Source organism: Ostrinia nubilalis, chromosome 6 (genome assembly GCF_963855985.1).
Source record: "Ostrinia nubilalis chromosome 6, ilOstNubi1.1, whole genome shotgun sequence".
Lineage (NCBI taxonomy): Eukaryota > Metazoa > Arthropoda > Insecta > Lepidoptera > Crambidae > Ostrinia > Ostrinia nubilalis.
Genome location: NC_087093.1, coordinates 15828520 through 15845601, shown reverse-complemented (window position 1 = coordinate 15845601; position 17082 = coordinate 15828520). Strand labels below are relative to the sequence as shown.

The 17082-nt window shown below is 39.6% G+C and overlaps 1 protein-coding gene across 1 annotated transcript in view; it reads left to right on the top strand.

Annotated features, from left to right (window-relative positions):
• Window positions 1-15706, top strand: part of LOC135072838 (gamma-aminobutyric acid type B receptor subunit 2) — a 229106-nt gene extending 213400 nt beyond the window's left edge. Inside the window, 9 exon segments of the mRNA XM_063966878.1 lie at window positions 1011-1262; window positions 2969-3029; window positions 5306-5534; window positions 7531-7666; window positions 9903-10000; window positions 10299-10488; window positions 12516-12834; window positions 13480-13703; window positions 14786-15706. Of these exon segments, the coding sequence (XP_063822948.1) occupies window positions 1011-1262; window positions 2969-3029; window positions 5306-5534; window positions 7531-7666; window positions 9903-10000; window positions 10299-10488; window positions 12516-12834; window positions 13480-13703; window positions 14786-15706 (2430 nt within the window).
• The last annotated feature ends 1376 nt before the right edge of the window (window positions 15707-17082 follow it).

Below are 17082 nucleotides of genomic sequence, written 5' to 3'. Positions count from 1 at the left end.
CTTAATACCGCAAACAATTGATTTATATTATTATATCGCGGGGCTTGAAGAGTTTTAGTTCCATAAAATCGATCGTGTAGGTACCAATATAACGTAACGAAATTTCACGTCCGAAAATTCACTCCCAGTCCATGACAAATATCCTCTATCTTTTATTCAAAAGTGTAATTCACTTACGGGAAATAAATATCGGCAATACCTAGAACACTGCCTTATAAATTCTTAATAGGGTTTGTATTGATCTAAAGTTTATTGATGTTCTTCCAATCCGTACCAGGATGTTTTGAAAAGTTGTATTTTTATAGGTACGACCCACATGGAATTTATTAATAACGATTTTTGACTTATTTTAAAGTTTTTAGATAACTTTTTGCTTTACTTAGGTTTTATTACAAAAACCTCTGCCTTAACCATCACCTCCGTGGTCCAGAGCTAGCTAAGAGAGTAATCGGATTCAAAAATCGGATTTGAAACTTTTGGGTTCGATTCCCAGGTGGAACAACACATCATAATGTAAAAAAACTTTGTTTTTTTTTTCACTTTTTATTTAGAACTTTGCAGGCTATTCCCACATCAAATCAAATGTTCTTTATTGCTTCATGTTGGTGCAACCTCAACCAGCCAACTTGATTATCCTAAAAAATCTTCAAGTCTTTCTAGGGCCCTTAATGGGCCACACCACGGTTGTGAATGATGTGATCTTAGTTGTTAGGTAAAGCCTGGTCCGTGAGCACGTAGAATTTTGTCCAATGACCCCAAGCTACCCATCCTTATCGCTCGCGCGTAATTATATTGCTGTCGCGACTATGCGACGGGCGCCCGCAGTGAGTGTGCGAGCGCGACAGCAACATAATTACGCGCGAGCGATAAGGATGGGTAGCTTGGGGTCATTGGACAAAATTCTACGTGCTCACGGACCAGGCTTTAATACAACTACACGATAAGAAGACGACTGCCTAAAATATCAGAGCTGGTTGATTAATAGCGTCTAAGATTACCTATCTTTCCAGACCAATGAGATGTTCAGCCGAGAAATGGAGCACGCCGGAGTGTCAGTCTCCTCCTACGCCCCTCAAACATACGACGCTGTCTGGGCCATAGCCCTAGCCCTGAGCAAGGCTGAAAACCTCTGGCGGAACCAGGAGGAAGGCAACAGCACCAGGCGAGGCAAACTGGGACTCGGCCATTTTGATTACGACCGCAAAGACATGGCTGAAGAGTTCCTGAACCAGTTGGCCAATTTGAGTTTTTTAGGCGTGTCGGTAAGTAATCTTTTCAGATTTAGAGATATTACTTAAGAATATTGTGGAAATCCTTGGGGGAGGCCTTTGTCCAGTGGATGTCCATTTGGATAAAACACACGAACGATTATAGAAATTAATGGATATAAAAAACTACACGTGCTACTTGTAAACTAAAGCTGATATTCTAATTAACTCGTATTATTTGTCTTCCTCTTCATTAGTCAATTTAGCAGATCTGCTAATTTTAGCGCTACAAATTGGCTTTATACGCAATCCAAATCTGGAAATGTACAGGGTGGCCCAGAAGAAAATTCACTTTTGAAAATTTAAGGAAACGAAAACTGTACATTTTTGTAGAACTTTAATTATTGCAATAAAGGAAATTTCATGCAATTTGTTTTTGTATTTACTTTCCTTTTTAAATTTGATCGTACATGTGATTCCCTTGACATTTACAACATTCGGTCAACATGCATAAAAATTTTGGAAAACTTTCGTTAGAGTTACCTCTAAATGGATTCAGGATGGATGAATGCTGCAGAGTTTTTGGATTATTAGAGTACACACTGCTCATAACGTAACCCCACAAAAATAAGTCTGCTGGAATGAGATAAGGGCTTCTTAGTGGCAATGAGATTTCACACCTGCTTAATTGGTTTGTTGCATCGAAAGGATGATTAATTTTTGAGAGCGCTATACTGGCATTCTGATAGACTTTTTGATTTCAAAGTGTCAAGATTCGCAAGGCTATGACAATAGCACTTGGTTTCATCAAGATGGGGCTACGTGTCACACTTCAAATAAGAGCATTTGGATGGAAAGAGACATGTTTCCACAAAAAAAATATTTCAGGCAGGGGTGACATCTCCTGGCCATCAGGAAGTCCTGATCTCACTCCAGAAAACTCCTTTTTGTGGTGTTACCTTAAGAATAGAGTATACTTTTATAATCCAACAACCATGCAGCAACTGAAGCTGAGCATTCGGCAAAAAATGGAAAATAAGTTTCGAGGTAATTCTAACGAACGCATTTCAAGATTTTGATGCATGTTGATCGAATATTGTAAGCGTCAAGGAAATCTCCTGGACGATGTAATTTAATAAAGGTAAATTTAATAACAAATTCCATTTCATTTTCTTTGAATTGTAATGAATAAAGTTCTACAAAATTACACAGAATTTTTTTCCTCGAATTTTCAAAAGTGAATTTCTTTCTGGGCCACCCTGTATAATTCTACGGATAGAGTAATGTTCGAATCACACTAGCTTTACATTAAAATCACCTGGACAAAATTGATAGTCCTCGCTGACAAAAACCCTGTCGCTTAATGAAAAGCCGCTGGAAACATTTTAATATGCAGTTAAAGTCCAATGGTGAATTACAGAGCAATTGAATACGAAATACCTATCAGCTCCGTGGAATTGCAAATGTTCTGTAGGTAAATTGAACTCTATCTGAAAGAGGATGTTAGTAATTTTGCAACTAGCTTGTCAAGTCATAGGTAGATTTTAAGCTGATTTTATGCGAAACGGTGAAAAAGGCTCTAATCTTATTTCAACTAGTGATTACACTCGTGTCATGGCGCCCAATCACGACATCCAGAATCAAATTGGGACAATTTTTATGTACAAAATCCGAGTTCAATTTGTTTAGCAAATGACTTTACTCTCGTGAAAAGTTCAGGTGATTTTACTGAAAACTGTGATATGTATGCTTTTTTTCAGGGTCCAGTGTCGTTCAATGGGGCTGACAGAATTGGAACTTCTGCATTCTATCAAATTCAAGGTAAATAAGCCTAAACTAGATTTTAATATCGGTTGTTTACTTGAGACTTTTCACATTACTTAGTACGAGCAATAAAGCTGGTGCTTTATTTTTATCCTGTCTTTGTAGCTAATCTCCTACTTACGAAAAAATTGTCATTATAATACCTCAAGCAAAGAAACCGACAATACAATACAGAGATACAGCCTTAAGTCCTACATCCCTTGTTTTGAGACGGATTTAGTAATACGAATCGGATTAGCATTTTAATAAGAATCCTCGTTTTTATGCATCTTTTTTGTGTACCAGAGCTTGGTAATACGGCTGTCAGAGACATTTTTTGATGAGACCACCATTTTGGAATGTCTCATAATTAAAATCGAAGCTTGCTGTTTTACTTACAATTGAGGTTAATGCAGTACCTAATCTGGTTATTTTAATCAAATCAAATCAAAAAAATTATTTATTTTATTCAATTTTGACTAGTATTTTGGCACTTATGAAGCCATTCATAATAATGGTACAATTTAATCTTTAAAATTACGATAGGTGCTCAATGCCTCAGTCTATCTAGGTGGGTACAGTCGGCAGCATATAAGACATTAAAAGTAAACTTTTATTGCAAAAGAACATCTAGATATTTTGACAATGACATAAAATGCCAGCCACATAAGAAAATGGTGTATGGCGGCGCCGTAGAGCAAGGGCCTTGCCCATAATAGAACATCGTTTATTGAAAACTTGGGTATTTATCTTTAATTGATAAGAAACGTGAACGAAACAATAACAAAGTCGAATCTACATTAATAATAATAAAGATAACAACATTGTCTAGATGAGTCTATTAATCTAATAATTAAAAAAGCCTCCTCTCTTATATTTTATATTTTAAATTGCAGCGCCCAACAGGGTCCATAATTAACTGTATTATCACACTGTAACACCTATATTACCTACTATGTATTATGGAAGCAATAAACATATTGAATATTGAGTATTGAGTATTGACGCTGATCACCATTAATAAAAATATTACTGTATTTCCCTCAATTGTATATTATTTAACCTTTCGCGAGTGCTCCGTATAATAATGAGGATTGGTTTCTCGGAGCGGCGGGTAAATTCGTCTGGACTAATTTGGCTTAGTGTATTTGCCAAGCCGAGCGATCATCTCAAATTCTCATCATTTTTTTAACGAACGCTCGCAATAATACGATTATTTTCGTTCGGCGCCATGTGGGCGGGTATATGTAATTTTCTTCGTTAGTATTTTTCCATCGTCATCCTTCGACATCGTAAAGGTAGCAGGAAGGCGCTGAGCGCAGGCCGCTACCAACCGGGCAACATGGAAAGCGTTGCGGGAGGCCTATGTTCAGCAGTGGACGTCCTATGGCTGAGATGATGATGATGAGAATTTTTCCTGCTGTGTTGATTCCGAATTTAAGTTTTTATAGAAATTAAAAGCCAAAGCAGGCACGAAATCATCATAGTAGTATAGTCAGCGTCAAATAGTTTGTGTTGTGACACCCAGAGTAACCAAAAAGTTCGCAACACGTCTTTGTTACAATTGGAATAAGGTTGTGTACCTAGTCAACTTTTTGGCTACTTCGGGTGTCACGAACTATTTGACGCTGACTGTAGGTGTAGGTATTAGGTGCTATTTTGGCACTTCCCTATAAATGGGCCACTTCTTCTTCGCTATCTGTATGTCAAAGACTTCGAACTTGCTGGTACCCATGTAGCTGGTACTAAAACTCTAACACCAGTGATTAAGATATTGTTTATGATCTGGCAAAACGCCGCTTCTCTTTAGCCTAGGCTTCTCTTTAGATAGTTGGGTCGGACTGTTAATCAGTGTGGACATGTATGAAAGTGCACACATTACACCGATTTGGTATCGGTCTATTCTTCATACAAATTAGAATCGGGCCCAACTATCGGCTAACTTAAAGTCGGTGGTCTGCGCCTAGGCTTAGTTGGTAAGAAAAGACCAAGTTGACGTCACTTAGATCAGTGGTTCTTAACCGGTGGTCCGCGGACCACTGGTGGTCCCTGGAGGCATTCCAAGTGGTCCACGAAGACATAAACAAGTGACGTGACGTGATGAGTAGAGTCAACACAACGCAAATGGCGCACAGTGGGCGAGAAATCGACCTCCCCTTGCATAGGATTTTGAAAAAAAAGTGGTCCCTGACAAGACAGAAATTTGGTAAAATGGTCCCTCGTGACTTAAAGGATAAGAACCACTGGATTAGATTGTAGATTCTACAAAATTGTCAATGAGTTCCTCTTTTCAGGAGGCCGTCCAAAAACAGTAGCCCTCTACACCAACGGCCGAGAGCTAACCTGCAGTGACTGTGCACGACCACAATGGGCTGGTGGCATCCCTGCTGCCAAAAGAGTGCTGGTTCTCAGGGTCGACTCCGTGTGGGCGCCGGCGAGATTGGCAGTAGCCACACTGGCGGCTGCTGGCGTGGCTTTGGCACTGGCGTTTTTAGTCTTCAATTTGCATTATAGCAAGCGGAGGTAAGTAATTAGTATCAGTTCTGGTTTAATGAAATGATAGATGACGAAACAAATCGATAGCGATTGTTTACACTCTACTTTTTTACGTAACTACAGGGTATTCAGGGTGTTTGTTTAGTGTAAGGTATCAAGCCGAAGACAGGTGATAGGTGAGGACCAGACCTATCGATTTCACCCCCATGTATGTTCTACGATTTAGAAGTTATCGTTAATTTTATAGTATTTTTAAAATTCATGACCTAGTCTTTAAACTTTTTTTATCTTTTTTTTTGGTTGACTTTTCTCTACGAAAAATCGTAGAACATACATGGGGGTGAAATCGATAGGTCTAGTCCTCACATATCACCTGCCTTCGGCATGACACCTTACACGTAACACCCTGTTTATCCATTGTTATTTAATTTTGTGTAGTATTATTGTAGTAACCGCACAAGTAAAAACTGTAGAGAAAGTAACCGAAAACCTCGGTTATGTTCTCTGCCTCTTTTCTTTACTGTCTTTTGTTTTTAGGAAAAATTTCTGATGCCCCAATTTTAGTCGGCTCTAGCCCGCTAAAACTCTGATTATTTTTCTCCTTTATTAAGGGGATATTTCTCGTCTTCCCACTATTACGAAAACACTATTATATTACCTTTATCATCTAAAATTAGTCTCATTATCTCAGATCTGGTAGGATGATGCGGGCTCCACTATAATCCGCTTTTGTACCAAAATTCCCGGTTAAAAGTAAGATTATTATTACAGTATACTAAAATTGAGAAAAATAAAGCGAACCACAAAGGGATCTGGGCAAGGCTTTGAATAAGCAACATTATCTGATATTGTTATAAGATATGACAAGGGTTACGCACAATGGACTCAAATAGCGCAGGTTTGGAGAACGAAAGAAGTAATTTATTAAAGTTGGAATAAGTAAGTAACAGTAAGTAACTTAAACAGGAAAAATAACGGCAACAGAAGGTAGATTTCTATAACTATCAGTTATAAAAGTTTGAATGTAGTTAATACCTAGGTAGGTAGGTTTGTTGTACCAGCTGTGAAAAAAATTGGTGCAAAAAGAATAAACCTACTCTATCTTCTTCAACTATACTTTTGGAGAGTAAGAAAGCAAATTTTTTTGCTAGATTTGCTAAAATGTAGATTTCGTAAATTGGTACAGACCTTGCTCGATGGACTGAAGCCCTCCAGATAACTGGATTTTGGTAGATTGATAACCCTCCTTCTGGCACATTCGGGTAAAAAAGCAACTAAGGCTGGTGTGCAGTCAATGGCCCTGCCGGAACAGGCCGATTGCAGCACTCTGGGTCAGAACCCCTGAAAGGAGCCCTGCCAACAAATTTACGAATCGCGGTTCGCTCGCCCACCACCAATAAACAACCACTTACCGGTGGGAGCAGGCTTTTCTTCCACGTACGAGTGGACAGGGTGGTTTCTTCTGATCCTCTTTTGAAATCTAGCGAGTGCGGTCTGCAGCCACGCGGTTTTCACGCGCAGGTCGGATTCCAGCTGGTAGTCTTCGGATTCAGGTGCAAACGATGGGGCACAGAGATAATTCACCCAGAACACACCACAACACTTCTCAGACGGAAATACAGTCAAAAAATATAGCGAAATTGAAAATATTTGCAACAGCAACTTAAACATTGCAGCTCGCGGCGAGGACGGCCATCACACTCCTTTATTCAGCCAATCAGGATCGACTCCCATCGATATGCTCGTAGGAATCGAGCGTTGCTATTGGTTGATTAGAACGAGCGAAACGAATGAAGTTTTAAACGAATGTTGGCGCGGCATGATTTGAAATAGTTACGTTTACTGTACAGCTGGGTTGCACCATCTTACTTTGACTTTAACAAACGTCAAAAATCTGTCAAACTTCATAAAAAATACGCCGGTTATCGTTATAGTTACGGTCAAAGTTAGGTGGTGCAACTCAACATAAGAAGCAAAACAAAAGTCTAGCACTGACATAAGACTGAAACATTTTTTTTATCAGGTCCATAAAACTGTCTTCGCCTCGCCTGAACAACATGACCCTGATCGGCTGTGTGCTGGTGTACACTGCTGTGGCCCTGCTGGGACTCGACAACGCTACCCTGCCTTCATACGTGCCCTTCTCTGCTATGTGCACTGTGAGTAAACTTAGTTCGTAATAATTTATTTTTCTTTAATGTAATCTAATGTTAAAATCGCGCAATCCTGGCTGAACCTGAGGCCTTAAATTCGGGTTTCTAAAAAAGCAGGCTACCGTGTCACAAAAAAATCATTGTGCTGGATTAGGGGATAAAACCTATTATGTAGGTGTTATGTTATGAAACTTAGGCTGAGTTGCACCGTCTAAATTTAACGGTAACTATGACGATAACCGGTGGTTTTTGTATGGAGTTTGACAGATTTTTAACGTTTGTCAAAGTTAAAGTAAAATGGTGCAACCCAGCCTTAGTCAATCGGTTCAACAATCCATTCATGAATCATCAGAATCATACAGATGACTCTATACTGTCTTAATAGCATGGGTCAATGCAGATTTTTTACCTAAAAAAAAGAATGATGAAGTTTCGGATCATAAACCTTTAAAGTAATAATAAATTCTTTAAAAATGTTGTCTTGTCAAGTCTCCAGTAACATCGGTTACAAAGTTACGACCCACCTCGTATCAAAAAGCTCTTGAAAGAGTATTAAAATGAGTAGGTACGGAACATATTTTACGGTGGAAAGTTTATGGGAATCGAAATAAGAAAACTAACGAGATCTTTCAACAAAGTATCCACTAAAGTTCACCACAAGTTAGTTGCAAACTCGCACTTATTACAAGAGACATAAGATGCCAGTGTTTAGTTTGATATGATACGCCTTTATTTAACACTAGCTTTCCGCCCGCGGCTTCGCCCGCGTGGAATTTTGTCTGTCACAGAAAAACATTATCACGCGCGTCCTCGTTTCAATAACAGGGACAAAAACCTATGTCCTTTCCCGGGACTCAAACTATCTCTATGAAAAATTTCATCAAAATCGGTTCAGTGGTTTAGGCGTGAAAGCGAGACAGACAATTACTTTGGCATTTATAATATTAGTATAGAAGTATAGATTAGCTTCTGCCCACGATTTCGTCACTAGCTTCTGCCCGCGACTTCGTCCGCGTAGAATAGTCACTTATCTTATCGTGATTACATTATAGCTTATAGCCTTCCTCGATAAATGGGCTATCTAACACTAAAAGATTTTTTCAAATCGGACCAGTAGTTCCTGAGATTAGCATGATCAAACAAACGAGTACATTTTAATCCAAAATGTGTTAAAATTTCACAGACTTAGTTACCCGGTTATCTTCTAGGATTTAGTTTTTTATTCCGTCTGATGTGGACACACGGAATGTAGAATGAGCTAGCTTTAACTTAAGCTAACTCGCTCAAATAACTACGGACAGTCGGCTTCGTTAAATTGAATTTTATTTTAAAGCAAAGTTTAGCTAAGTTTTGTGGAACAGCTTTCAGCAACTAAAATACGGCCAACGAGAAGCGATACAAAAGGTCGATTCGACTTTCGAATTGACAATCTATTCTGTCTCTTCCCATCTCGTGTATTTGTCGTAATGTCTCGTTCTCCCGCCAAAATATGTCAAAGTCAAATCCTTAGGCTGGGTTGCACCATCTTACTTTAACTTTGACAAACGTCAAAAATCTGTCAAATTCCATACAAAAAGCACCGGTTATCGTCATAGTTACCGTTAAAGATAGGTGGTGCAACCCACCCCTACGATTCCAAATGACAATGACATTGGGTTTGCTTACATTTGGTATCGCTTCTCGTTGGCCGTACTTTACCTAACTACTTACTCTCCAGATGGAGGAAATGAAACCATAAATAAATAAATTTGTATTAGGGCTTGTTCCCTCGAAGACATCCCGTTTTTTGAAGGATCCAGTTTATTATACGTGTTTTAATATTAACGTTCACAAGAGCTTCCCGTGTGCATTGTCCCGCAAAAAAGCGATCAATGTGAATCTGTAATTAGAATTTCAAACAAACATACAATGTGTGTTCTCCAAAAATTCCACGTTCAAGAACGTTCGTAAACCTAAATTAAGAATCGCCTTCCTCATAAAACTTGCGTTCAAGATTTGCTTTTGCGACAAAGGGAAATAGGCTGATAGGCTACACTTATTTCCTTTTAAGGGACATAAAAGAAACTCGTAAATAGATATGTTTGCAATTAGACTTTAAAAAGCGCTTTTAAAATATTTAAATCAGAACTCCATAGTATAAAAACTGGTTCAGCCGTTGATGATAACAAACATAATTATGGCATTGATTTTATATTGAACACCCTAAACTAATAAGGTTAATGAAAATTTTACTTTTTTCTAGGGCAGAGTGTACATCTTGTCAGCGGGTTTCTCGCTCGCTTTTGGATCTATGTTTGCGAAGACGTACCGAGTTCATAGAATTTTCATCAGGTAAGATGTGTTGTAGTACTAATTAATAATAGGTATTAAATGTATTAAAAAATAAAAATTGTAACTAATAAAATTTCAATTACATTTATGTGAGAAAAACATGAAACTGAAAATGGGTGCCAAGTTCAAAATTAAGAGCGCTTTCACACACAGGCATTTTTGTCGCAGCTGCAGCGGTACATAAATATGTATAGATACGCTCGCGCTACTGCAGCGCGACTTAGAAGCGCTACAGACGCGCGACAAAAACGCCTATACGTGAAAGCGCTTTAAGAATATTTGGCTTATCTTTTTTTGCTTGTTCCAGCAACCGCAGCGGAGTGTGCAAGACCAAGCTCCTCCAAGACACACCGCTAATATCCCTGGTCTGTGCGCTACTGGTCATCGATGGGATGATCGTGACCCTATGGGCCATGCTGGACCCCATGGAGCGGCACCTCAAGAACCTCACTATAGAGATCAGCGCCACGGATAGGAGCGTCGTTTACCAGCCACAGGTCATTATCCCAACTATAATATTATAAATGCGAAAGTAACTCTGTCTGTCTGTCTGTCTGTTACGCTTTCCCGCTTAAACCTCGCAACCGATTTTGATGAAATTTGGCATAGAGATAGTTTGAGTCCCGGGAAAGAACATAGGATAGTTTTTATCCCGGTTTTTGAAACAGGGACGCGCGCGATAAAGTTTTTCTGTGACAGACAAAATTCCACGCGGGCGAAGCCGCGGGCGGAAAGCTAGTAATCTATAATATACAAGCTCAAAGGTGACTGACTGACTGACTGACTGACATAGTGATCTATCAACGCACACCCAACCCAAACCACTAGACGGACGGGCTGAAATTTGGCATGCAGGTAGATGTTATGACGTAGGCATCCGCTAAGAAAGGATTTTACGAAACTCCACCCTTAAGGGGGTAAAACGATCCACGCGTACGAAGTCGCGAGCGGCCCACTATGTGACGAAAGGCCGATCTAGTTGGACAATATTATTTGACAATATTAATTAGCTTTAAAGGTGGTATCTATTGATGATTTGACTATATATAGCGAAAACAGTCATAGTTGCATTCAGTTTTGGTACATTTAACGCTATAATACATAAACCAGTATAAGTTGATACACGGTTATAAAGAATTACTACCTGATAGGAGGTCAGCTTAAAATGGACATCTTTCTAAGAAGAAAAACAAAGCTGAATTCTTTATGGCAATTGAAAATAAATGTAAAGGATGAGTGAATAAAAATATAGAATGCCATGCCAGCCACTTTCCAGCCAATTGTTACAACAAATTCGGGAAATGTTCATTTCAATATTTCATAACTCCTCCGTTACCTCGTAAGTTTCGTATTTTATCGAAATATTCATTCCGCTTATTTTTTTCATTTTTGGGATATTTTATCCATTGTTCGTAGAACTCCCTTCGGGATATAATATTACGTATTCTGAAAAAAAAAAGAACGAAAAAAACATTTTGACATCAGCTTTACTAAAAAAATTGACAAGGTTCCGCACCAGTCCGCACTTTCTAATTTACTTTGAACAATACAATATGAATGAGACTACAACATATATAAGTTGCAGCCATGGTACAACAAAGTACATGTAGTTTCTGGTCCAACAAACACAAAGTTCGCGTTAAAATGTAATATCCATCACATTCGACAGCTATGTTTTCGGCAACTGTAAAGTTATTTGCAATGTGAATGAATAAAAATGGTAGTTCTTACCATCAACTTCACGATCCATCATTAACTTTAGCACAATTAATTTTATAAACACTTTAAAATAGCGACAGACCAAATGCAGAAAAGTGAATGATTTCTTCATGAATTCCACCCGTAATGACACTTCAAAAATATTTATTAATTTATTGGAGGGTACTTGCACAAAATTATCACCAGAATCGTGACCTCCAGATTGTCGGCTATCGATTTTGCTAGTGTTATTGGAGATTTGAGTTAACCCTTTTTGTCCATCTAGATCGGCCTTTCGTCACATAGTGCGGCCGTTAGTTATGAATAAGACTTCAACCAACCACCGCTTACAAATGACATGGTCACACGCTGTTTAGGTCGAGATTTAATATACCAATCAAGAATACCAACTTTTCTGTAAGGCATAGTGTCTCCAAAGTTTGACAAAATGCCTACTGCCAATATTGGTCATGGCAATCATAATTATTTATTAACATTTCTTAGCGATTAGTGTCGCTTCTCCAGTATTTAAGTAGCTCAGTTGGAAGAGCAGTCGCGAAAAATCGTGGGTTCGGTTCATGCCTTTCGATTTTTTCAAATTGTTTATTTAAAAATTGTTCAGGGCGTCTGCGAATCGCGTGATGTTTACCCCCTACTTACCAGGTTAATAGATGTGGATTGTGTGGGTGTGATAGGCAGCTAAACAGAAATGAGGATGAGCTTGCCACGTTTACACAACCAGAAAAGTTACATAATCCTTAATTTAGACGACAAAACAAGGCACCTGAATTTCTGAAAAATAACCAAAGTATCTTTTGTCTTTCAGATAGAAATCTGCAAGTCCCAAAACACTACAGGCTGGTTGTGCGCTCTATACGCCTACAAGGGTCTACTCCTCATCGTCGGAGTCTACATGGCTTGGGAGACCAGGAACGTCAAGATATCTGCTCTAAACGACTCCAAGTACATTGGCATCAGCGTTTACTCCGTGGTCATCACCAGTACAAGCGTCGTGGTCATTGGGACGATTATATCAGAGAGGGCTACGTTAGCGTACATCACAATTACAAGCTTGATTCTGATCACGACGACTTCCACGCTATGTTTGCTGTTCTTGCCGAAAATTATTGCTATAAGGACTAAAAGTGAGTAACATACTTTCCTCAGTTAAAAACTAACTACTTAATTTATATTGCAGTGCTGTCACTTGGGTATGCCCAGATGGGACTTAGACACATACAAATAATTGTATTATTCTTCCTAGTTTCTTCTTTTGATTCCAAACTTATTGTTTGAAAGTAAACTGGTGTCGTGCTTCGGAATCGGAAGACATGTTAAGTTGAGGATAGTAACTATCCTATCCTGTTGCAGTGGCGGCGTAACATGGGTTGGCACCCGGGGCGATCACCCCCCCGTCATAAGTCCTAAGGCCCCCCTGGTACCCCTACCGATTCGAAGATTGAAAGACAATCGTACCCCCCCCCCCCCCCCCCCCGTATCATGACATAGACCGCAGATTTGCCATGCAGATGCGCCAGTGAGTACTACTCTGCGCGACTTGTGTCACCCCCTGATGCTTGGCACCTGGGGCGGACCGCCCCCACCCCCCTTACGCCGCTACTGTCCTGTTGAGCTATGACTTAAACCTATGGCGGCTCATCATGAAGTCTAACACCAGGATTCTACCCTCGGTTGTTATAATGAACACTATTTAGCTAAGATAATTAACTCAACCGCGAAGAAATATTGGATTACTTTTTAACCCATTATCTCAAATTTTCCAGGTGAAGACGACCCCGTTATCCAAAGTTTAGGCCTGAGGCTTGAATGTAAGACTAGAAGATTCGTGACAGACGAAACACAAGAGCTGCACTTTAGGATAGAAATACAGAACAAAGTTTACAAGCGGGAGGTGGCTGCCCTCGACAAGGAGATTGGAAGACTGGAGAGGCTTTTAGCAGAACCACTCGAGTCTACAAGCAGTTCCAGTGCTTCAATCGCTCTGCACAAACGAGTAAGTAGTCGAGTTGTTTTAAGTACTGTTATAAAGTTATTTTTCGTTTTATAAACCATGCAAACTTACCGGTGTTCTTACAAGATCGAATCAGACGTGAGGAAATCCGTGGGCTGAGTGTGAGTTTACATCAAACGTCTTTACTAGAGAGCGCGTTAAAAAAAATGTATGAAAATTTTAGTTCTTGAACGTTTCCGCTAGGGGCGCTGTACAATCCGTCATACATTTAATGTCATTTTTTGACTTTTGAATGTAAACTCACACTCAGCCCTCCGTAAACGAACGAACTAGTCGCTGATATAGCCGGACTGATTAGCAAGCTGAAGTGGCAATGACCAGGGCACATAGTACGCAGAACTGATTGGAGGTCGTATTTGCGCGAATAAACCATGTTTACGTACCTACTTCGGAGCACTAAACTTATGCACTTAGGCATCTTGTAACACTCACTATCACTATCACACGTTCACACACCAATACTTGAAACCGCATGAGAAAACAATAAAAAATCGCGCAATTTGAAAAGCGCATTCGTTAACCGACGAAACCGAACCGGAGCGCGGGGCGGCGCGCGCGTCACTGACGCGTGGCGGCAGAGATGAAAGAATGAGACCGCCGCCGGCCCGCGCGGCGAGACTGGCCAATCGCAATCAAGTAATAGGTACGCGCCTACCTACCGAACATCGTGCATATAAATATGATAAATAGCGCTTTATTACGATTATGCTTTCTTCATTTTCAACTGCTAATTTACGTATTTTTTATTGTAACAAATTTTTCACTTCATCAATTTAGTACAAGCAAGTCTATCAACGAGTGATGAGTCTATTAATAACGAATTGTAAAAAAACTGAAAAAATGTTGTGACTGACCTTCAATATCTCCATAACCATACGTTTCTCATAGTCCCGAAGAAAAAAATGGTCTTCGTGATGTGGAGAATACGTTTATACCCGTTATATTTTGGGCAGATTTGCTTCCTCTCAGAAACATACGAGTCCAGCATGGGCATAAAATAAGACAACTAAGTACCTACCTACAGCAGGACAGATTTATTTGTATTCTTGTTTTTTTCTTTTCAGACGGAACTAAACACTGTAGAAGAAGAGGGCAGATGCCGGTCAGATCCAGACAGGAGAACGCCCAGTGTGAGCGGAGGTCTACCCATGCTTCTCCTGTCAGTTCTACCCCCTGTCATACCGCGAGCGAGCTGGCCTTCCGCCGAAGCCTGCCGCGGTCGAAACTCCGTCAGCTTCAGCTCCCAACCCAAATTATACCACAGGAAGTCTCAACCAGCTATTGACCTGTACAACCTCTGCCTCAACAAGCGAGAAGAACACACAGGTCTTCTCAGCAGACTGAAGAGCTTCTTCGGCAGTCGACCGAGCAGTAGAAAAGCGTCGACTATGTCCATAGCTGATCCAACCGGACAAAGTATAGCAGCTGCTTTGAAGATGCACGTAGGAATGATAGCCGGTCTCATGCCAGGGAACAGAAAACACTCCATGGTCTTGTCATGCAACACGCTGCATGTTCCCCACCCAGAGTTGAGACTACGAAGGGAATCTTACGCAAAGAGCGGACCCATCATAAGGATTACAGACGACGAACCTTCATGCTCATATCAACCGGGAGAGGCTCGAAAAAGCTTATCATCTACAACCAATAAATACGTGGCAGAGCCAGAGACAAAAGTGAACTTCGTGTTGCCAACTACTCACAAAAAGCCGATGTCACACCAAAACTCTTGCGAGAGATTCAAAGGTTCTCCAAGATTCCCTCACAGGATTTCTCCAACAGCTACTAGTTTGACTACCCTCGACACTAGAAGAAAAACCAGTGCTGACAGTGTGTTCAATATATCAGGGAGGATATGCGACGAGCAGCGGCGGTACAGTCACCAGAATATGACAGTCAATCAAGAGGCAAAAGATAAATCTATTCTGGAAAGCAAATGGAAGTCGACAGAAGACGCCAGACCTGGACCTTCGTCTCAGAATTAGTTTTATTTTGGTCTTAATAAGCAATTTCAACTGCCATTGATTGTAATCCTTTTTAACATTCGTGTATGTTTTTAGGGTTCCGTACCTCAAAAGGAAAAAACGGAACCCTTATAGGATCACTTTGTTGTCCGTCCGTCCGTCTGTCAAGACCCTTTTTCTCAGGAACGCGTGGAGGTATGAAGCTGAAATTTATATCAATTACTCAGGTCTACTGTCCCTTGAAGCTGTGAAAAAATCAAACTTCTAAGCCAACGCAATCAAAAGATACAGCCGTTTATGCCGCAAATTTTCGACACTTGCAAGGGAATCAAAACCTACAGGGTGCTTCCCGTGAACTCAGAATCTTGAAATTTGGTACGAAGCAACGTCTTATAGCATAGATAAAGGAAAGATTACGAAAACCATAAATTTTTAGTTACATCACATAATATATTTTTTTTTTAATAATTTTAAACTTACTACCCATTTCCTCATAAACGCGTAGAGGTATTAAATTGAAATTCATACCAAATACTCAGGTCTATAATACCTTTAAGCTGTAACAAAATCAAACTTCTATGTCAACGCAATCAAAAGAAACAGCAATTTAAGCTGCATATTTTGAAACTCGCAAGTACTCGCAAGGGAATCAAAACCTAAAGGGTACTTCCAGTCGACCTAGAATCTTGAAATTTGGCATGAAGCAACGTTTTATAGCACACATAAAGGAAAAATTCCGAAAACCTTAAATTTTTAGTTACATTACAAAATATATATTTTTTAATAAATATAAACTTATTACTTTTTTCCTCATGAACGCGTAGAGCTATCAAGTTGAAATTCATATCAAATACTATAAAATAAAGGATTACTTAAACGATAAAGAGATCTTTGTCTTAAATTTATGCTCCTCCATCTTTCCCCATTGTAATGTTATGAATTTCATTTTGCAATAAAAATACCATAGTTATGACTCGATTGTCGTAATGAACGAACTTTGTAAACCTTGCAGGTTTGTACGGAACCCTCGGTGCGCGAGTCCGACTCGCACTTGGCCGGTTTTTTTATGAAAATGACGATTCTTAAAACACGAGGGCTGTATATTTAATTTCTGAAAAGACTCGTTTTGTTCCCATTATCTTTTTTGTGGAGCTTTTACGTTAATAATATATTAGTGTGTCAACAACAGCCCTCTTTATGTGGACACTTGAATATACAGGGTGTTTGGCGCATCGTGTGCCAAAATGATTTGGCGGATAGAATGGGTCATTTCCTATATTTTCAGCCCCCATAACACGTTCCATGCCAGGCGGCTACTTTTATATTATTTTTTTTAGTAATTTCACCAAAATACCCAAATCGCATCATTTAATTTCGATTTAAAAAAAAACTACTAG